Source organism: Gigantopelta aegis, chromosome 8 (assembly GCF_016097555.1).
Source record: "Gigantopelta aegis isolate Gae_Host chromosome 8, Gae_host_genome, whole genome shotgun sequence".
Lineage (NCBI taxonomy): Eukaryota > Metazoa > Mollusca > Gastropoda > Neomphalida > Peltospiridae > Gigantopelta > Gigantopelta aegis.
Window position 1 is genome coordinate 37,397,662 of NC_054706.1, and position 23,770 is coordinate 37,421,431.

Below are 23,770 nucleotides of genomic sequence, written 5' to 3' on the forward strand. Positions count from 1 at the left end.
CCATAGACAGGATAGCATAATATTATACAACACAGCCTTTGATGTAACAGTCGTGGTGCACTGGCTGGAGCAAGAAATAGCCCAATGGGCCCACCAATGGGGATCGATCCCAAACCGATTGAGTGCTTTACCACTGGGCTACCTCTCGCTCCAAAGAATGAAAGATGAGAGTAAGTAAAAATGGTTGAGGTAAGCTAGTTTAAAAGGATCAGTTATAATCTACAGTTCACAAAATATCTGACCTCAAAATTTCACAAACATTAATCCAGATATTCAATATTTCACTGAAATAAATCACATCAGTATAGTCCTACCTTAAATCTCATTACATCATAAAGAAAGGCATATTAACAACATCTTGGGACATTTTTTATTGCCACTGCTATTATTTATTACTTGTACATGGTTATAGATAAAATTTAAAATAAAGGTTTGGAAATGAAGTGAGACATTATTATTTAGCTATTGGTTGTTGTTGGCTTTGTTTTGTGGGTGTGTTTTTTTTTTGGGGGGGGGGGGGGGGGGGGTTAATGGCTAATGTCATCTAAACAAAAATACAACAAAACAACAACACAAGCACTTCAGTAAATGATTGAATGTATATATTTGTAAATGATTATTACAAAAAATTGGACAGAAAATATTGTTAACAATTAGTTCAAAATATACATCATATTTCAAATTTACTAATAGGCAATTAAACAAAACAAAATAAAGATTCATTCATATAATCATGTTAATTCTCCCCTTTTCGGCACATCTTTTGTTTCTGTGAAATGAATTCATTCATATGTGATAACGATATTAACAGCTGACACCCTGAAACCCCCCAACAATACAATGATTCAACATTACACATCTGTGGTATGTGCTGTCCTTGCTGTGGGAAAAAGCATATAATAAAGACATAAGTTGAATAGGCCTATACTGACAGGTCTCCCATAATGTGGTTTTGTAAGAGTAACCAACATGCATGTTGTCCGTCCTTGCATGTGTTACAACTCTATGAGGAAACATGCTTATTAAAAATATGATTTTTGTCATTTCAAAATCTTATAATTCATCATTCATCACCATATCTCGCAACTTGTCTCTCTCATCTAACTTGTATATGTCATGCTTAAAAACTGACTTTGCTTAGCTAAATACCGTAATTGATAAGAAAATGTTAGCTTGAAAATCAACAAATAATTTGAGATAAAAATTATTATTTGTTTTTACACATATAATTGTTTGCCAGATATTGTTACAGTTTATTGTGTTAGGTTACACCTTACAAATACTCCATATTGTTAGATGCAATCTCATAATCTACTGTCTCACATTTTCCAATTTATAATACAGTGAAACCTCTCAAAACCGGACCCTCTATAAACCAGAATTCCCTCAAAACCAGACATTTTCCACGGTCCTTTTTTAAAAAATCAGTAAAGAACTTAACCTCTCTAAACCAGATACCTCTTTAAACCGGGTGTCCGGTTTACAGGGGTTTCACTGTATCTATAATAAAATACAATTTTCAGTGGGACCTCAATCAGGTTGGACTTAATAAGACCTGAGTAATTTAACAACATAATAGTGATTGTTTGAGCAAGTTGTAATCAAGGAGCTATTGGTAATCAAGTCTTCTCGCACCGACAGGTGTTGGTCTCATTGAACAAGACGGCCACCATCGACAGGGAGGCAGGTTCCATTAATCATAGACGCTTTGTCACTCAGCAGGAACAGGATTGCATCCACCACTTCATGCACTTCTGTTAATAAAGAAATCAAGTGTCTGATGAAAATTAACTATAAAGACTGACTCTGATATACCCACCTTAAAGGAAGGGACAATTAAAGCATTTGGCCTGGTATGCATATTCAACGGTATATAATGCACATTATTGCTTTATATCAACAAGTATAATCGTATACTTAATTAATAAAACGCTTAAATGTGACAGCTATTATATATAACGGACGCAGCCATTTTGTACCATCCCAGTGAATGGTAACCAACCCTCTGGCCAGCTGGTGGTTACATAATACCTATATTTTTGCGGATGCATCGCAATGTTCTGTAATAATACCGGTATCCATCCCAGTAAGCCGGCAACAAGTATATATTAGTTTTCAATACAAAATAAGCCACAATTGTCAGTGTTGAAATAACTGTATTATGTTTTATACATAAATTAACCCACGTACTGAAATAATAATCGGAGTGTTTTCTTGGTTAATTGGTCTTTTCTTTCTGTGTCCTGTACCTGTGGTTCCTGATTGGCAGGTGTATATTTAGACGGTCCCCAGACACTGTGTCTAGACACACGTGCCTCTTTTATTAAGATCACAAGGTATTGTTTGATAGCCACGTGGACACCCCTCAAATCGTTATTTCTGTAAGTAATTCTGTAAAACCCTTTATTAAGTAGACTTTCCCATCTAAAATCACAAAACTGACCACTTACGTAGTCCCAAAGAAAAGAAAATTATCACTTGGGTATTATGAGTGGTCGTTTTTGCTCGAACGTACCCTACCAATAGGCCTAATAATAAGCATTTTTTCTTTGGATTTTTTTTAAGAGAAAAAACTATAACTCCATTTCGTTCTATTGATGCAAACTTAAATATATTTAGTTAAATAGTTTATTATAGTATCAAGTCATTTATGTTGTTTTACAAGTCAGGTTGAGGAAAGCGAAGCGCCTTGTCGTAAATTAGAACATTTGTTTACACTGTGCTTAGAGGAATTGGATGGAACTGACGTCACTTCGCCCCAAGCTACATTTTGTATACCACCGGATGTCACAAAAACTAAACAAAATGGCTGCCCCCAGTTAGCAGGAATAATCATGGTTTTTTTATTAACTCTAAAATTAAATGTTTTTCATTTGTTAAAGTGTGAGTATGTGTTGGTGGTCTGGGTATGCATCTTTCCAACACATAAGGCTCTTATTTGAGTTTACCCTCCCTTTAAAAGATAAATTTGACTGGAGATCAGATAGCAATAAAATATAGGAAGCAAACACACCCCAAAATGTGAAAATAGACTCTTCCCATAAAGAAAGAAGTGTTTTATTTAACGACGCACTCAACACATTTTATTTACGGTTATATGGCGTCAGACATATGGTTAAGGACCACACAGATTTTCTTAGAGGAAACCCGCTGTCGCCACATAGGCTACTCTTTTTACGATAGGCAGCAAGGGATCTTTTATTTGCGCTTCCCACAGGCAGGATAACACAAACCATGGCCTTTGTTGAACCAGTTATGGATCACTGGTCAGTGCAAGTGGTTTACACCTACCCATTGAGCCTTGCGGAGCACTCACTCAGGGTTTGGAGTCGGTATCTGGATTAAAAATTCCATGCCTCGACTGGGATCCGAACCCATTACCTACCAGCCTGTAGACCGATGGCCTACCACGACGCCCTTCCCACAAAGATGGTGGCCATAGCAAGTCTTTTCAAAGGCAACAATCAAACGATTGAGGAGAGCCATGCCTCCCTGGCTCAAGGATAAATGGACTGATCACAATATTAAGTGATCTTATTACAAGTGATTTTACACAAGTTAAAATTAATTTTCACTGCATACTGTGTGGGTTTATTTCACCTTGGCTCCAGGGCTTTAGCTATTTTCACAGTGTTGACAACTTAACATTAAGCACAAAGATACTATTAACAACTGAATGGATTGATATACTACATTGACACTTGTATGATTTGCTAAGTGGAATCAGGCCAAATGAACATCGATTTTTCAGTTTATACATGTATGAACCCAAACATAATTGTGGTGAGTTTAACAAAGATCTTGATATTGTGGGGTATTCTAGAAATTCACTGTAGCTGTACTGCTGATATGCACCCGGTGGACTAGTAAACATTTGGTTTATTTCTGTTGCTGCTTTGATATACTAGTCATGGTGTACTAAAGTCCAAATGAAATTGTTAACAACTATGATAAATTACTCTCCTACCTTTAATTACTGTTAGATTTCCCCAAAATTTTGTCCAGACACAAATCGTGAAAAAACCCATTACAGTGACACAGATTCCACATACGAGACTGTAACAATGCCACCGATATCGACTTCGCTGAGATTGCATAGGGCAAAATACATGTACATGTAGTTTTCTGCTGTCTGCCATTTTTCTTGTTTATAGAATACTCTTCAAGCGGGGTGGGTCGATATGACGTAATCTAACAATGTCATGACATGCGTTACGATATAACACACTCATCATGACATCAGATTAATTATGTCACATACTTAGGCAGCTTCCACCCCTCTTGAAGAGTATTCCACAAAAAATCAAAATGGCAGATGGTGAAAAATTGCATGTGTTTTGTCCTAGGAGATCTTAACAAAGTCGATATAGATCTATTAGAAAATTTGTTTCTAATTTTCATTATTATTCATACTTACCTAGTACTAGCACAACAACAATGCTATACAACCCTGAGTTATAACCTCCACTGCAGAATTATCTCCCCTTGCCGGATGTATAACCTACACCCGCGCATGGGTAGACCGTATATCCTCGTTATCGATTCAAAGTCCGGAATGACTGAATCAAAAAAAGACCTCTCGGGGCGGGTGGGAGGTAACAGTTGTTGTTGTGCTAGTACTAGGTAAGTATGAATAATAATGAAAATTAGAAACAAATTTTCTAATAGTCTTATTCAACTTACCGTACTAGCACAACAACAATGCTATAACAGACGTGATATAACACTGTTAAAGCACGAGAATTTAACATTAAAGGGAGGTAAGAAAACAAGGACTTACCCATTCAACCAGTAGTGTTCGTCTCAAGTAATGATACAGTGAAAAAGCAACCCACATCATACGAGGTATAAAATGTCAAATTGACTTTTAAATTGAAGAACTACAACCCCAATTAAAAGTAAACCAAGTTAACAAGGTGAGGAAACCCGCACACCAAGTAATGGTAAAAGACACTCGACTGCCCCAGATAGTCAACCATCCACCCCCCACTCTCCAAACAGGAGGTGGAGAACTATCTCCCAGAAAGACTGCCGCTAGCGACCGGACTAAATAAGGGTCGCCCCCTACTCGTGGCCCTGCGCACCGAAATGAGTTGCTGCCCTGCAATGACTGACTGAATCCGCCGAGTTCCGTCCGGACCAACAGCCATATCACGGAAATAAAACCGGTCAAACGTGTGTCGACCTTTCCAAAATCCCGCACTCATGACCTTGAAAATGTCCAAAGAATCATGGAAATTAAGGGAAGCAGAAATCGCCCGAATCTCATGAGGTCGAATGGAGAAATTCCGCAGAACATGATCACCCGCCTTCTCATATGCCAGTTTGATGGTTTCAGCAATCCATCTCGACAAAGCATTCTTCATAATGTCTCCTGGTTGGCGTGTGAAAAAGATAAACAGTCTCTTAGTGTTTTGCCAGAGATTTCTAGTACGCTCCAAATAGAATTTCAAAGCCCGCACCGGACAAAGAAGTCTATCAGAATTATCCGCAGAAAGCGTACAAGATAAACACTGAATAATGGCCGGAGGAAACTCTTCCCCTGGCACCTGGTTCTTAGCCACGAAAACAGGATCAGTACGTAATGTAACTGACCCGTCCGTATTGTAATCCACCAAATCATGCAAAAAAGCATGAATCTCACTAATACGACGGCAAGCCGCTAGTGAGACCAGAAACAAAGTTTTCCACGTCAAATGACGAAGACTGGCAAATTTCAATGGCTCGTAGGGCTTGCCTTTGAGTGCATGCAGAACCAGAAAAACATTCCATTTAGGCAAAATGGAAGGCTTCTCAACCGTGTTTTGCAACAACTTAAGGAAGTCATGCAACACGAGATTCGTTGAGAAATCTTGACGTCCACACTGCCTCAGAGTAGTGAAAATGGACGACTGGTGACTTCTCACTGTTTGAACCTTCAGCTGTCTTTCTTGGACAAGAGCCAGAAAGTACTCAGCTAAATCATTAACAGTAGGCGACAAGGGATCCACGTCCCTCTCAGTCGCCCAACGAACACAAGAGCGCCAGTGACACTGGTAGACCCTCTCCGTAGACTGGCGCTTCGACGAGGAGACGAGCTCAGCAACCCGTTTAGAAAAGCCTCGGTTTCGGAGGGAAACCCCGACAACCGCCATGCGTGAAGTCGGAAAAGCTCCGGCTTCAGATGCCACGCTGTCCGACGCAGTCTCTGACTGAGCAGATCAGGTATCAACGGCAAACGCACCGGCTCCTGCACTAAAAGTGACAGGAGTGGAGGAAACCAGGCTTGAGCTGCCCAACTCGGGGTACGAGCATGACACGACAAGGTTGCTGTCTGATCTTTGCCAGAACCTTGCCATTCAGAACCGGAGGGGGAAAGGCGTAAAAATCCAGTCCCGTCCAGTCCATGCTCAACGCATCATACTCCAGTGCCAGTGGGTCTGGTACCGGCGATACAAACACTGGCAACTGACTGTTCAGGCGAGTGGCAAACATATCGAGTTGAGGACTCCCCAACAACTGAAGAACTCGATAAGCCACCGTCCGGTGCAACATCCACTCCGTCTGAACCGGGGAACGACGACTCAAAGCGTCCGCCAAGACGTTCACGGACAAAGGAATGTGTTTGGCCGATAACACCACTCCCCAATCGTCGCACCATTCCAGAATCTCCAAAGCCGCAAGACTCAATGACAGGGATTTGGTGCCTCCCCACCGATTGAGGTACGCAACAACCGACGTGTTGTCCGACCTCAACAAAATCCGACGATGTCGAATAACAGTCCTGAAATGGAGACAAGCTTGACGCTCTACTTCCATCTCCAACAGGTTGATGTGTCGACTCCTCTCTGAAGGAGTCCACACCCCTGACAGATGTTGATCCAAAAGGTGTGCACCGAATCCCTCGAGGGAAGCATCGGTAAACAGGACCAACTCTGGAGAAAGTGGGTGTAAAGGAACGGCCTGGGACATACACTTGTCCACTAGACACTCTTGGATCGGAAGAATGAACCAAGGCCCCAATGGTATCACCAAATCCCAGCTGAGACCATCCCACACTCGGGACAAATGCCATTGAAGCGGTCTCTTGAACCGTCCGAGATGGCCTATCAACACATGGAGCGTGTGCACCGACGCTCCACCAGAAGACGTTGCGCCAACGTCCTGAAATTGTGAAGTCGTGAATCCGTTTGAAGAACGGACGCCTCCACAAGGTTGAAAACCACCCCGAGATAAGTGAAAACCTGCGTTGGCACTAATTCCGACTTGACCCAATTGGGAATAAACCCCAATCGGAGAATCATGTCGATCACGAACTCCACGCCCATGAGACATGCCGTCTGTGACGCTGCCGGAATTAACCAATCGTCCAGGTAATTGTGCATCCGTATACCCAACAGATGTACACGCCCCACCACTGCCTTTACTACCCGAGTAAAGACGTGAGGGCTTGTGGCCAATCCGAACGGCAGAACTTGAAACTCGTAAGCTCTGCCGTCGTAGAGGAACCGCAAGTACTTCCAAAAATCCCGATGGATTGGAACATGCAGGTAAGCGTCCTTCAAATCGATGGACGCCGCCCATTCCCCCACCTGAAGCAAAGCGCGAACAGACTGAACCGTCTCCATCTTCATAGATGGAATAACGACAAAATAATTCAGCGGCTTCAGGTTTAGAATTGGGCGAAGAACAGATGGGAATAAAATCCTGGAGTGCCCAAATCCACTTCCTGGATGGCTTTCTTGTCGAGAAACTCGACAACCATCTTCTTCACCAGTACTCGTTTGTCGACAGGCGGTACTGCAGGTAACCGGGGGGAGGACGTCAGTGGAGGGGGTGAAGAAAATGGAATTCTGTATCCGTTGCAGACAACCGACAAAACCTATGGGTCCAGATCTGGCAGTTCGCACCAACTTTGAACAAAATGGTGCAATCTGCCCCCCACAGGAAGATCTGCTAACGGAACCTCTGTAAGCAGATGTCGATTGTCCACGCACCCTCATCCCGGCCGCTTCCCACACCTGGGCACCTTGCCCCGAGCGGAACCACGAAAAGGTGCCGGCTTCCCCCGAAAACGTCCCTGTTTCGATGAACCACGGGCATTACCAGACTGCACGCCCGAATCAGACACCACAGGGATCTGATAACTGTCAAGAAAAGTCGATTTCTTAACAGGTGGAGGCTTAAAAGTAGACGCCGCCTGGCGCTTACGAGCAGTTCGGGACGGAGCAGCAGGGACGAATTTCGCCGCTTCTTGGTCCATGACTAAGTTAAAATTGGTCCCAAAAAGTAAGGTTTCCCTTACTGAGCGACTACGAAAGTAGGTTTTAACCACACCCGTCGCTCTCAGTCCCGCCAGGTAGTGATCCCGACGCAGAAGTAGACTGTTGGCAAAAACACGCCCAGCAAGCTGAGCAACGTGATGAGAGGCTTTAGAAGCCGCCAACAAACAACCCTTAGCCATCGGCGGAAGACCCGTGACTGCTTTATCTAACCCAAATAAGAACGTACCTAAATGGTTATTGACTTGAAAAAGAAGTTTAGATAACCTCTCCAAAGTCTCTAAACCCGTGAGTGGCACACTGACATTAGGAGATGGGTGGCAGTCTGCCTTCACCCTAGCGGAAACGACCGCTGGATGTGAAAGGAAGGAAGCTCCCAATGTCTTATACGAAGACGTGGACAAAACCTTCGCCGCAGACAACAGTTTCCTGGTAGCTAACGCTGCCGGAAACTCTTCCACCACCGCATCAATCTCCGCAAGAGATTCATGCGCCTCGTGCGCTAACGGCAAGCCGAAATCATGCCGCGTCTGTCACTAAAGGCCGGTTTCCAAACGAAACACCCTTGTAAGACTGAACAGCCTCCTCCGACGGAATTGCATCCGCGCACACCAGTCGGACCTGTTCCCGTACAAAACCAAGAACCGCCTGGTAATCATAATCGCCGTCTGGCGTACCATCGGCCAAATTGGGAATCTCGTCAAGCACCGAACCTGGTGCCGACCCTTCCCCCGAACCACACACTGATTCGGAGGGAAAATCGTCTTCCGAAGAAGACATTTTTTCAAACGACGCGCCATGCGCTGACCGTAACGGAAACGAAACTGCATGGGCAGGACGATGCGGACCTGACGAATCTGCAAACTGGTCCAACCCCGGTCTCGATGGAAACCCCGGCGGTGGAGGGACTGGTGGAGGCGATTCTCCTAGCCAAGCCATGAAATTCTCAAAAAGAGAAACATAGTCCCCCTGAGTCCGCCCCTGAGTCCGCCCCTGAGGGCGACCCGAAACCATCGGACCCTGAACGAAAGGTTCCACCCACGCAGTCGAGGGATAACGCCTGGAACCTCTACCCCGATCTGACAGGTCCGGATTGACCATCGGTGTAGACACAGGCGCACCCAAGAAAGCTGCAGTTTCCCTGATCCCTGCCGAAACAGACAACGGGACTGGTGGTGTCGGTTGAACCGGACCATCAGGAAATTCGTACACGTACGAATCCTGCGCCGAATTCTGAACCCAACGTACCACGTGTGGATTAGCCAACCCAGTTGACGTAGCCACATGCGAACTATCTAAAAGTTGATGACGCTGTACAGGCGCCCCAACAACAGAAGGGACGCCTACTGGTGTCGCACCCAAAACAACGCCACCCGGCTCCGTGACCGAGACAACGTTGTAAGACTTCGCGATTTCTCCAAGTGGCTCGATCACCGAAGTAGCGCTGAAAGACGCGTTGGCCGAAACGGCGCCCTCGGACGCCACGACCAACCCTGCACCAGAAATCTGGTGAGCCAAAACGGCGCCGCGAAGCGGACTTCATTCTAGAGCTAATCGACCCCTCCACAGAAGGACCAATAACCCTGCCCCCATCAGCAAGATGGGAGTCGGAACTGAGAGACACAGTCGTTCCTGCCACGACTGCACTCCCTCCACCGACGGAGGCAAAAGCAAATCCCCAGGTCGAACGGAGCCCGACCTGGAAGAAACCTTCCCTGCTTCAGCCGAAACAGGGAGCAACAGCGCCCCCTCCGCGCCAAGCGGTGCTTCGGGTTTACTGGTATCACCATGAAGATGGCGAACAGACGAGGAGGCGCCCTTGCGCCTACCACTTGTCCGCGAGCTCTTTGAACTGGACACCGACTTGCCGACCGCCGGCAAATCGGTATGGAGCACAACCCCGGAGGTTGCCACTGTGCTCCGCCCGTCCCGTTCACGTCTAATCATCCTCTTTCGCTCGGCGTCTTTTGACAGCTTCTTAGCCTTCCCCCATGTGGAGGGGGACCAATTTACACAGATATGACACTGGCGTTCAAAACAACAAGAACGACATAACAAATGCTGATCAAACTGGGGCAGTCGTTTAAGACAACCCCCCTCGGCACACACAACCAACCGGTTGGATTCCGAGGAAGCCGTGTCAGACATTAACCCCCTGTGTAAATTACCCAAAAGACCTGAGTAAAGCAAAATTAAAAATTAATAAACAATCTGACAAAAATTTTACTACAGAACTCGAACACGACTGCAATAGAAGACTGCAGAATCAAAAACGAGGATATACGGTCTACCCATGCGCGGGTGTAGGTTATACATCCGGCAAGGGGAGATAATTCTGCAGTAGAGGTTATAACTCAGGGTCATATAGCATTGTTGTTGTGCTAGTACGGTAAGTTGATTAAGACATATGGTTTCAGTCTAATATGTGGAATCCATGTCAATATAATAAAAAAATTCTGGATTTATGTCTGGATAAAAAGTGGAGAAAATCTAATGGTAATTAAAGAAAAATAGGAGAGTACTTTATCGTAGTTGTTAACAATTTGGTTCGGACTTTAGGTGGGATAGGAAAAATCCTATTAAAGAATGGTTCCACTAACTGAGCTAGATCCCACCCCTTGCAACTTGTATACGCTGACATTAAACTAACTTTGAAAATCGACCATCAAAATAATGTAATGCAAAAAAGAATCAATATACAGATATTATTTACAGAATAATTTATTTTAGTGTATAGAAACATTTGATGTGTGAAAATAAAAAAATAAACCCACCTGCAAATCTTCCCTGTGGAGTAAGAGCAAGTGCTGGCCCACTCTTTGCTGGATCACTCCAAGCAAGTTTTCCCATGTCTGTCATAACCACTGTGGGATTGACGCTGTTCACACGGATCTTAGACAAAAAAGAAGAACAAATTATCCTGCATTACAGCAACATGAGTGGGGAAAACACATTTATTCCTATATTTTGATAAAATCATCAAATGAAAAATGTTACTTTTCAACCATCTTTGTCTGTTCATATAAAATAAGTTTATTTACCAAATTAAGAAAAAGAATCGGACATCATAGCAAGTCAAGTTGAATGGGAGAAGTACACCTTCATCAAGCCTAGTGACAAGCTGAAATTTCTACCACCTTGGATGTACTTTTTCTATTCCATATGGCCACATATTATGGAATCTTATAATCCCAAATTAGGAGATCAAATTTTTATTTTTATTTTATTTTTTTAAACAAATGTTGAAATCAATATTAAAATGGTCAACCTTTCAGTAACAAATATAGACTAATTGGCAGTTGGTTCACATTATATTTACCTAGATAACCAATTGTTTGGTTACAGGAATTATATTTGTAACAAGTGAGTTCCCCAATCCTAACACACTTATACTATGGTTCTGTATTAAATTGATATTCAAAATGTATTTTAAACAAACTCATTTTAACAGGAGATAGTATTTTTCAGGTTGAATTTTTGGCACAAATGAATATAACAGTTCGCCATGTAACCCCCAATGTGAAGTTGAAGTTATGAAACTGATTATAAGTGAATGTTTAACAGAATGATGGGTCATGTCAAATATTGTGCTCTGTACACAACAATGTACAGTAATACCTATATTTATGCTTTTGTTGAAAATACTAAAAACATCCTTTTAAAATCCATAAAATTGCACACATTTGTGGCCAGATGTCCAGTATTTATGTTCATTATTCCCCAAAACCATGTTTTTATGACCAAAATTACAGTGAAACACCTCAAAACCGAACAGCCATGGGACAAAAAAAAAACGGTTTTGAGGGTATCCGGTTTACAGAGGTTTCAGTACTGAGTTTAGAGGGGTAAATTTTAGTGTTAAAAGATACGCAAATCACGGGACACGTAAGTTTTGAGGGAATTCAGATTTACCGAGGGTCCCGTTTTGAAGGGTTTCACAGTATTTTAGGAAATTGAACTACGATTCATGTCCCAATATTTCATGATTTTTGTTGTTGGTAAAACGGTCAAATTCATATCAAATTAGCTGTCACATTCAGCTATCAACTCCTGAAAATGACTGAGATGTACCACTATTACTGTCAAACAAAATACTTGCCGAAAACCCAAAATCTAAAACGACTATTGTCAAGATTAGTCTTGATCAGTGTTGTTCTATTGTTATTTCCAGTCAGTGCTGTGTGCAAAACGGTGGGAAATATGAACGAGTGAATGTACTGTATGCGGTATACAGTGTGTTGGGTGAGATATCTCACCTGCAGTAGTCAGAAGGTTAAACTCTCACATTTTTGGATCCTAGTTCTAGAGTCATGATTTTGGTGAGCATGTCAACCGCAGCCTTGGATGAACAATATGCTGTATGATTCAGGAGGGCAATACTGGAGGCTGTACTTGACACATTGACAACAGCACAGCTGTTCCCTCTGTCTATGACATCCTTCAGAACAACCTGAAACAAGAAACTTATGTCATAAACAAATAATCTAGTAACAAAACCACTGCTCTCCGACTTTACTTCCTCTCAAGCTGATAAATTTGAGATCTGTACGTACACACATGAACACAAACACACATGGCATTCCTTTATTCCTTTCCATCAGTGTATGGTGAAATGTGGTTGCCTCTGTCTATTAGGTTTGTGGTTTTCACTGTTCTGGACACACACATTTCTCCATTCAGCTACAGGCATTCCTATATTCCTTTCCATCAGTGTTTGTTGAAATGTGGTTGCCTGTGTATTAGGTTTGTGGTTTTCACTGTTCTGGACACACACATTTCTCCATTCAGCTACAGGCATTCCTATATTCCTTTCCATCAGTGTTTGTTGAAATGTGGTTCCCCTCTATCTATAACAAGCAAAATGATAACAGGCTAAAATAGTCCTATAATACTGACCTGGGAAATGTTGACAAGTGCCTTGATATTGGTATCATATGTGCTGAAAATAAACAGGAAGATTAAGCTCTGATTTTGATCATCATTAGGATTGATTACACACAGTAAGAACTAGCTCAGTCGGTAGAGTGCTCGTCCGAGGTGCTTGGGTCATAGGGTGTGAACACATTCTCTGATTGGGCTTTCAACTGTCCAATCCAGTGATCCACAAACTGATATATTAAAGGCTGTGGTATGTGCTGTCCTTGCTGCTAATAGAAAATTGTACCAGGTTTTCTATAAAATTATGTCAAAATGATTAAAAGTTTGACATCCAATAGTCGTAAATCAATGTGCTCTAGTTGTGTCATCCAGCAAAACAAAATTTTAACTTTAACAATAATACTGACATTTGGCAGAGTAAAATCCACTACTGTAACCAAGCCTGCTTGTACTATCAATTAAAGGGACATACGCTAGTTTTTAAACACTAAGGCATATTTTTTACTATTATAGCCGGTTTTGACAACTGAAATCATACTTTAATTAGATTTTGCAGTTTAGATCATATATATTTCCATACATTTGAAGTGTTTCTGGTCATCGTGGTGTTTTTAATATCACAAAATACATTTCTCATATTTTTAAAAATGCATATGTGTCAGAGTAGTAACAGTTATGGAGTTGAGTTTTAGTCTATTTTTTGAGGGTATTTTACCATTTCAAAGTCACAGACTCATGTTTCACTCAGTTGTAACTTTATCCAAATGTGTTACATGTTTGTAGATTAACTAAACTTAGTGTTAGAATTAGGGTTCCTCATCTAGAGCTATGTTCCCTCAGGGTTAGGGTTAGCATTAGGGTTTAGGTTAGCTGAGGGAACAAAGAGTTGAGGGAATATAGACATGATCCCAGTTTATCACTCTCATACAACTATCCTGGCGAGTGTGGATGGGAGCGGGAGTGATCACCCGCCTTCCCTGGCAAAGACTGAGGTCAGTCAATGCAATAGAAAAGCCAGCCAAAGTCTTACTGAGGTCAGACAATATAATAGAACAGTCAGCCAATGTCTTACTGAGGTCAGTCAATACAATAGAACAGTCAGCCAAAGACTTACTGAGATCAGACAATACAATAGAACAGTCAGCCAAAGTCTTACTGAGGTCAGACAATACAACAGAACAGCCAGCCAAAGTCTTACTGAGGTCAGTCAATACAATAGAACAGTCAGCCAAGTCTTACTAGTCGAAATCCTCTTTGGACACTTCGAGGAATGGAGCGAGAGTAGAAACACCAGCATTGTTAACAAGGAGATCAATGGGACAGAGAGTCTTCACCACACCTCTCAGCTTGTCCCAGTCGGCAATGTCCACACAAACAGTGTGAATTGTAGGTACCTACAAAGAAATCTTAAAAATACTATATATACTCAGTGTCACTATTGAAGGGTCACTCATACTGTTAGTACTACACATGTTAACGATGCCTGTCCAACACACTAGATTGCCATCCACATATTCACGCACACTTCAGTTGAAAATGCGTCATGTTTTGACTAATGTTGAGAAGGGCTATGGAGTAGGTCAGATACAAATTGAACACAGTCAACGAGAAGTCACGAGGCACTTTAATGTCAGTCAAGAGTGTGATTAGGTGGATTAGGCAACGACTTCAAATGACTGGATCTGTTTCCTATGCACAAAGACCAGGACCAGCATTAAGCAAAGCAAAAACACGACACATTTTCAACTGAAGTGTGCGTGAATATGTGGATGACAATCATGCACACTTTTAAACCCATGGTGAGAATGCATTACACGGGCAAAACATACAGAATTTCAGACATGGGTGCGATGAGATAACCCATTTGTTGCGGTAATAGTAGGTACTTGTGTCTGCATAACTTTTACAATTTTGTTGTTGCCTATAACTCATATTGAACTCATAGGTGGATGACAATCATGCACACTTTTAAACCCATGGTGAGAATGCATTACACGGGCAAAACATACAGAATTTCAGACATGGGTGCGATGAGATAACCCATTTGTTGCGGTAATAGTAGGTACTTGTGTCTGCATAACTTTTACAATTTTGTTGTTGCCTATAACTCATATTGAAATCCAAATGCTACTTAGGGAACCTCACTCTGGGCCTAATCCTCGAAGACCATACATTCCTTCTTTCATAATTAGTGTGTTGGATGGGCATCGTTAACATGTGTAGTACTAACAATGTGAGTGACCCTTCAATAGTGACGCTGAGTATATATTGTAGAGCTTTTAAATGATTAAACATCTTTTACAAACCGGCTTAAAAGTTTTGATCATTTGCACTCTACAAATAAATTAACCATTAAAAGTAAATTAACAAAATGTTTTAAAGAAGTTTTTAATACCAGTATGTTGAAAATGTAGTAGTTATTTTTTATTGGATCGCAAGCTGATCTTTGATGCAAGTTGAGTGTTAGATGTAAAAAATATGTCATTGTTTACTAAATCAGTATAATATATACACGTACATGTACATGTTTAATTAGAACAGTACATGACATCTATGTTTGTTGATAATATTTTGCCATGGGCTAAATTTGTTTAAATAAACACATAATAAGCAAGATTGCATCCGACTACTGTGGGTCCTTTTTCCCCTGCCTTATTACAGTCCGATACATTTTCAGTCATTTTCTTTTTATATGGGTTGATGGAAGAATCATCGAATTACACCCTTCTAGAATTTGGATCTTTGATCATAACTGCTGCAGAGCCAAATAGACAAAGCATTTAATGTTAATGGCAACTGGTATTTGTCACTGTGTGCTGCCATGTTGAATTATAAACTGCAAACCGTTAAACTGACTTTGGGGGTGATTTGGGTACGTGTAAAGCTGTCCAAATAGTTTGGTATAATAAATGAAAGCTTTAACAAACCATATTCATTTTTGAAAAGACAACTAATAAACATTGTTTGATTTATTTCACTAGAAGTACATGTACTAGTATTACAAAATCAGTACCCTATGACTGGTACATGCATATTGACTGGCACATGCATATTAAAGTTACAGTGTCTGGTTACCATATAATAATATCATGCACAAATATGAAATACAAGTTCAACTGCACTTTTAAAAAAATTGTGTGTGTTCGCTATGAATAAAGAACGTCAAAAGTATACGCTCGATTCGTCGCCTGTGCGGCCATTGCTCAGCAAACCACAAACAACAGCCTGTTGTCAATTTCAGTTAACAGGTGCGTTTGTAAGGTTCGTCTCAAAAAATTACATGAGAATTCTTGCGCTGTACAAAGATCGTTCGGTTGGTGATACGTACTATTCTTTTGTTAAAACCGGTTTTGATCTTAACAACGTACTATCGACAATCGTACCTTCCTATTTAAGAATTAATATTTCATAAAGTGTTAGTAGAACTTTCAAAGTTTAGTTTGTATAACACATTGATCATGTATATATATTTAATAAAATATACTAAAGTAGAATATGACCATTTTCACTTTTTAATTTTACGTGTGGTAAAATCGACAAATTCAAATAAATATTATTTCGTTTGGAAAGGGTAAAGTTAGTTTGTTTTGTTTAACGACATCAGTGTTAGAGCATATTGATTTAATAATCATCTGCTTTTGGATGTCAAACGTTTGGTAATTTTGACATATAATCTAAGAGAGGAAACGGGCGCATGTGCAAGGGGGAGGGTACTGGGGGTCGAAACCCTTCCCTGACCAAGATAAAAAAAATAAAATATATTTTCTGAGGGAACATGGCCCCATATAAACTTCGCTCAATGCAGTCTATAACCCCCAAACCCGCTGAAATCCCTGCACACGCACCTTGGAAACCCGCTACATTTTAAAAATATTTTTATATTATTATTTTTTTTTAGCAAGGGATCATTTATATGTACCATCCCACAGACAGAATATCACATACCATGGCCTTTTATATATCAGTCATGGCGCACTGGCTGAAACAATCCTGCCGATGGGGATTGATCCTAGAACGACCGCGCATTTAAAAAAAACACCACATTTTTAGGTCTAAGTACCGGTAATGAATAGAAATATCATATAGTCTTCATAAATGTTACGTATATCGAACATACCGCCCTCTTCCTCTACCCCTAGAGCGTTACATAATTATTAACACCCCCTTACATGTAACGCGTATGCCAATTGCTGGTCACTAAAAATTTCAAGGCAAATCCCCCACCGACCCCTTGAAAGATATTGTACCATACCTCTATGGATATAAATCTATTTTGGAGGTATGAGACGACCCCTCAATCAAGACAGTTAAATTTGTTCAAAATCACGTAAGAAGCTCAGCACCTGCGCAAATTGTGTAAATTCTCAGTTCTACTGGCGTCCTGCTAATTGAAGAAAAACAAGCTGGCCATTGGGTTTGCAGTTGACCTAGATAATGTAGATAAGCGAGCATTGTGAAACTACAGCGATGTGGTGGGCCTTTTATGTACCAAACAGAACTAGATCATCTAATCTAAATGCTTAAATAATAAGAATATTCCAGACACTGAAGCTTTAAAGGCTTTGATATGTGTATATGACAAAGTGCATATACAGATAAAAAAAACACCCCTCAAATGTTTGACATCTAATTAATAGTCACAGATGATCAATTAATCAAAGTGCTCTTGTGGTGTCATTAAACTTTAACAAGCATTCTAAGAGCTAGTGGGGCTAACTCATGTATTGCATTAGCAATACTCTTAGAATGCTTGTTAAATTTTAATGAGTTAGCCCCACTAGCCCTGATTCCACTAGCCCCAGATTGTCAGTCATATTGGCTGTTACTGCCACCGGTTGTCATCCCCATTATAAACAAACTAAATCACAATACAGACTGAATTGTATACCTGAGAAAAATTAATTAATTATACTTATTATATTGTTTGTGGAAGCTGCATTTATATAGGTCATATGACAATTCCCATCCAATTCATCTGTGGTTGAAAACCTATACCTGAGAACAATTCCCCTCCCATGTAATGGCTATGACTTGTTATTTAATCTAAATCATAAAATATAGCTTTGCCAATCCCCTCCCATGTAATATTTTGCAAAACAAATATGGTTTATACCTGAGAACTGTGGTAGGTTAGCTGCGACTTCAGCTGCAGCGGTTTCTGGTTGTAGCAACTTCACCTTCTCCTGCTCATAAATAACCTGAATAGGACCCGACTCTTCACGAGCCCTCTTACGCATGTTAGCTTTTAACCTACGAGCTTCAATGTCACCAACATTGGGAGCGTGATTGTGTTCGTACTGTTGTTTGACAACTAACCCCTCAGATACTACAATAAACACATCGCATTTCAAATTCTTAGTCTCACTACATCTCCATTTCATGCCCGCCTTTACTTGTGCGTTCTTATGGAAGACATAGTCATCCAAAATTGCTACTTTATTGCCTCTGGCACCCTCTACAAAGGTTACCTCCGCCATAACGCACAGCGAGCATTTATCTGTATAGCCACATTTGCAACATTTATATATAGAGGTCCCTACTAATTATGTATTGACAGTAATAGTGATATTAAAACAACACATATTTATAGATAAAGGAATTGTATGAAGAGGATTAACGCACAGCGAGCATATTAAAACAACACATGTTTATAGATAAAGGAATTGTACGAAGAGGATTAAGTAAGTACTCCACGTTTTCAATTGAGGCATTAAAAGGGTATCTCATCTATTGTGTCTACCAGTAAAACAAGACATGTTTATTTATTAATAGTTTATATGTACAGGGGAGTAGTCTAAAGAAATGGAACATCCATGGCAGCCATTAATTGGTCATTTTTCAGGGCTAGTGGTACCAGGGCTAGTGAAATCAGGGATAGTGGGATGATTCCCAATAGATGTCCCCTACCGGGCCCCCACAAATTTTCAAGGGACATAATTCAAGGGATAAATTCCATTTTTGACAGAGTTATAGCCCTTGTATAAATTTTCATTTATTTAACACCCCCACTAAAGCACATTGATTTATTAATCTTTGGCCATTTGATATATACCAGGTAGTCTTAGAGAGGAAACCTGCTATATTTTTCCATTAGTAGCATGGGATCTTTGATATGCACCATCCCACAGACAGGATAACACATACCACAGCCTTTGATATACCAGTCATGGTGCACTGGCTGGAACAAAAAATAGCCCAATGGGCCCACCGATGGGGATCGATCCCAAACTGACCGCGCATCAAGAGAGCGCTTTACCACTGGACTACCTCCCGCCAAGAAAAATCCCATGAAAGTCATATGTACATATATCTTGAAGGACTGTGAAAACAAAATAACTGGAAAACTACATGTCAAACAGACAGACCGACAGACAGAGAGTCAGACAGACAGGACAGAGATGAAACCTATTGTGACTGTCCCCTTCTGTTGGAACTAATAAGCATGTACGTTAAGCAGAGGTCTTTATATTACTTCAGCTTTTAGACTGTCCAAGTCGGCCTGAGTTCTGCTGAGAGCATACGTTTCCGCTCCACACTTGATAAGGGCTTTAGCTGTTGCTCGACCAATACCTATACAAAGCACAATCAAAACCAAATATTTTAAAAAAACAACCTTTAACAAAAACTAAAACACTAATTAAAATGCAACAGCAGACCTCAACATGATAAACATTCAGGGGAGTGATTACTTGCTCCACTAAGTTTATAAGGGCCATTTAAGATATTATCATATTGATACCGTATAAATTTACATTCTAAGGGGAGCTAAAAATTACTCTCATTGAACCAGTTTCAGATGGAGAGGGACAGTGATAGCTCCCTTTACATGGTGAGGTCTGCAACAATGGTAAGTAATTACAGCTGAACTCAAACTCAAAATATGTCACAATAGTAAATTATATTTCATGTATATGCATGGCAAACAAGTAATACATAGAGAAAAGGGGAGTGACTTAGACATTTGTAAACACAATAACTAAAGGTTCTTAGTTTTTGTAACAATTCTAAAAACTATTAAAATTAGAGCAGAAAGGAAAGGAATGTTTAGTAATACCTCAGCACATTTTAAAAGCACAGGTCAATATAAAAATTGTTATATAGCAAAACCTGGTCTACAATATATGAGCTACGAAACCCACTAAAACTTCTTCAAGAAGAGTAATTGTTAACTCCCCTTAGCATGAAAAGTTATATGGTATCAACATCACAATCTTAATAATCTAAGTTAGGGAAGCAACTAATCAGTCACACTGAATCACTCCCGTCAATATGTTTATTTTCAGGTCTGTATTATGTATATACATGTATCAAATATTTGTCAATTTAGCACCTGAAGGCCTCAGGGACGATTAGCATTTGCTAACTGTTACCCTCAATAAATAAAGGATTTATTATTATTATTATTATTATTATTATGTACTGCTTAAAAGCAAGAGATGTTATACCTGCTTACCCTAGACAGAACAGTACATGGAGGATATTTCATATTTTTTTGTCAAATATGATTTATATCTCATTGAGTGAAGTTTGCAATCATATCTCACGAGTTGCGCTTCTGTGACGACTGTGATATGATTGCAAACTTCACGAGATGAGATATAAATCATATTTGACAAAAAACATGAAATGTTCTATTTATTATATAACTTTTGGCAATTTACCTTTATTTTTAAAATGTCAGCAGCAAAATAGTTCCGGCTTTCTTACAGTGAAGATAACACTTTCTACAGTGATGATAATACATTGTAGAGTGAAATAGTGAAATTTTCACTCTAAAATGTGTTATCACTGACTGACTGATAACACTTTTATTTCACTGATATTTTGATATTTCACTAAATGTTATATAATAAATATTACAACCACTAGTATATGTACGTCATGGGGAACTGGCTGGTAAAGCGTAGAGTAGAGAAAAACTGAATTCACTGTGGGAGATTGATTATATAATCCAACGAACATTACAGATATATCAAGGATGAACAAAACTTCTTGGTCTAAGTAGCACAGACTTGACTGTGAACGTGTCTACCTGTAACTTTTCAAATTAGTCCCCTTGGAGGTCCACAGTGTACTGCAGTGCTTGGATTCCTCTGATAAAATGAGGATTCGTTCTGCAGGTTAACAAAACTCCTCAACGCCTTTTTTTAGGTAATGGAAATAATTGGATATCAGATGGTGCTAGATCTGGTGAATAGGGTGGATGATTGATAAGTTCAAAGACACAGTTATGCAGTCCAGCAATGGTGACAAGCAACCTGTGAACAGGTGCATTGTCCTGATGGAACAGAACACCTTTCATGACACTTTTGTCATCAGGATGTTCTCAATTCTTTCAAGATGTCTACTTCTCTGGCTAGGTATTGGGTGGTTAGCTGTCAGTCTTGATTAACCATGCCATGCCATGCACATGGATCTTTTCTTATTAAGGCCGATAACGTTTTGATAATTCCAGAGCAGATAGTTAAAGTTAAAGTTAAAGTTAGAGATTGTTTTGTTTAATGACACCACTAGATAGAAAAAAGAAAGAAATGTTTTATTTAACAACACACTCAACACATTTTATTTACGGTCATATGGCGTCAGTCATATGGTTAAGGACCACACAGATTTTGAGAGGAAACCTGCTGTCACCACTACATGGGCTACTCTTTCCGATTAGCAGCAAGGGATCTTTTATTTGCGCTTCCCACAGGCAGGATAGCACAAACCATGGCCTTTGTTGAACCAGTTATGGATCACTGGTCGGTGCAAGTGGTTTACACCTACCCACTGAGCCTTGCAGAGCACTCACTCAGGGTTTGGAGTCGATATCTGGATTAAAAATCCCATGCCTCGACTGGGATCTGAACCCAGTACCTACCAGCCTGTAGGCCGATGGCCTAACCACGACGCCACCGAGGCCGGTTCCACTAGATAGATGCAACAGTAAAAGTAACAATTGTAAACAAAAACTAGACTATTTTATTTTAAAAGAAGGGAAACTTGACACACACAAAAATCATCTTCAAAGTACTTGGTTATAAAGCAAGTCAACATTAATTGGCTTAGCCAGGATTTAATATGGGGGGGGGGGGGGGGGGGAGGGGAAGACAACCACATTGGTCAGCTACCTACACTATTTCTGTTGTATATATAAATAGTAATTTGTTAAAAACAAAAGAGGTATGAAAATACTAACTTTGAAAAAAAGGTTATCTCAGGTGAGCTCTCTTTATCAACAGGTAGGGGTTGGACATAGCCCAATTATAAAGCACTCACCTGATGCATGGTCGTTCTAAGATCGAACCCCGATGGTGGGCCCATTTGGCTATTTCTCGTTCCAGCCAGTGTACCATGACTGGTATTCCACAGGCTGTGGTATGTGCTATCCCAGACAGGATAGCACATGCCATGACCTTTTATATACCAGTCATGTTGCACTGCTATGTATGTCCCACCCCCATGTACAAACATCTCTCTTTGAACAGATGGGTCTTCCACTGTTTTAATATCGAGAATCACAGTACAACGTACCGGGAAATCACCATTCCTACTAGCTCGAGTCACCTCCAGCCCACAATTATTGGTACTGATTCCCCTACATATCAGTATCAATGGGGGGGGGGGGGGGGGGGGCTGGAAGTGACACCAGCTACATTTCAGCAGGGCAGCGTTTTAATGGGATGACCTCGTGACATACTACAAATATGTCACGCGGTTTAACCAATGCCCGACAGTACGTGCAAACTAGTTTAGGGTGACTACCATGAGTCATGACAGTGGCATCAATATATGATCAAACCCCATGCAATCACCTTTTCCTGCGCCTGTAACTAACGCTCGCTTTCCATCAAATTTAATTTCCATTCTGCCCAAAATCCCAGGCCGGACCTGATGTTTACACGCAAAACCAATCGGATCCCCTCGGCCGATTCCACGAAATCTACCGAGGTGTACGAATTATTCATTTTCTTTATTTCCGTATATTGGGAACAGGTTAGCTTGATGCCCGGTCGATTCTCGTTGGTGGGCCTATTTGAGCTATTTCTGTTCAACTCGCCCCAGCAGTTGGTCAACTCGCCCCAAACTGTTTAGTGAACTCGCCCCCAAAAGTTACCAACTCGCCCTAATGACTGGTTAACTCGCCCCAATCTCATTTTACTGTCCATAATTGTTGGTAAAACTGGTGTTCATATTGCGGTGGTCTTAATTTCGGATTACCAATAATATATTTATAATGATAATTGTTTGGTACACTTTGATTGTGTATCTTTCTCCTAGATTCGAGATTGTGTTGACATTGACTAATAATTATAATTGATTAAATGCTTGATTTGCTTATGGTATTCATGTCCGACATGGTAAATTCACCAAGTGATGTTTCAATTGCACATCTCCGGCCCCATGAATGTGACCGCAGGTCAAAGTAATTTAAAAGTTAAAGTCTGCTTAATGTTTTTCTAGTTGTATTTGACTTTGAATCATTTATTGGATGAATTTCCTATTTTGTACGGAGTTTGACTAAGTCATAGTGCACACCCCCTAGTCCCATGAATATAACCCTATGAGACATAAGACAAAAAGAAAGACGGTTATATGGCGTCAGACATATGGTTAAGGACAACACCGATATTGAGAGAGGAAACCCG

At 40.6% G+C, this 23,770-nt stretch overlaps 1 protein-coding gene across 1 annotated transcript; it reads right to left on the minus strand.

The window, feature by feature from the left end:
- Positions 1 to 356: 356 nt before the first annotated feature.
- On the minus strand, positions 357 to 23,049 carry LOC121379003 (L-xylulose reductase-like). The gene is made up of 7 exons (XM_041507434.1): positions 22,937 to 23,049; positions 19,612 to 19,709; positions 14,379 to 14,533; positions 13,158 to 13,200; positions 12,547 to 12,711; positions 11,036 to 11,153; positions 357 to 1,754 (listed from the first exon to the last, which is right to left on the minus strand). The coding sequence occupies exons 1-7, from the start codon at positions 22,986 to 22,988 to the stop codon at positions 1,651 to 1,653; spliced, it is 735 nt and encodes a 244-aa protein (XP_041363368.1). The 5' UTR covers positions 22,989 to 23,049; the 3' UTR covers positions 357 to 1,650.
- Positions 23,050 to 23,770: the final 721 nt, after the last annotated feature.

Excerpts from the sequence above, each read along its gene's own strand:
- LOC121379003 (XM_041507434.1), bottom strand. The coding sequence starts at position 22,988 with ATGGAAATTAAATTTGATGGAAAGCGAGCGTTAGTTACAGGCGCAGGA. Across the intron at positions 14,534-19,611 it reads TGGACAGTCTAAAAGCTGAA|GTACCTACAATTCACACTGT; the intron begins GTAATATAAAGA and ends ATTTCTTTGTAG. Across the intron at positions 11,154-12,546 it reads TAGAACTAGGATCCAAAAAT|ATCCGTGTGAACAGCGTCAA; the intron begins GTGAGAGTTTAA and ends TTTTTGTCTAAG.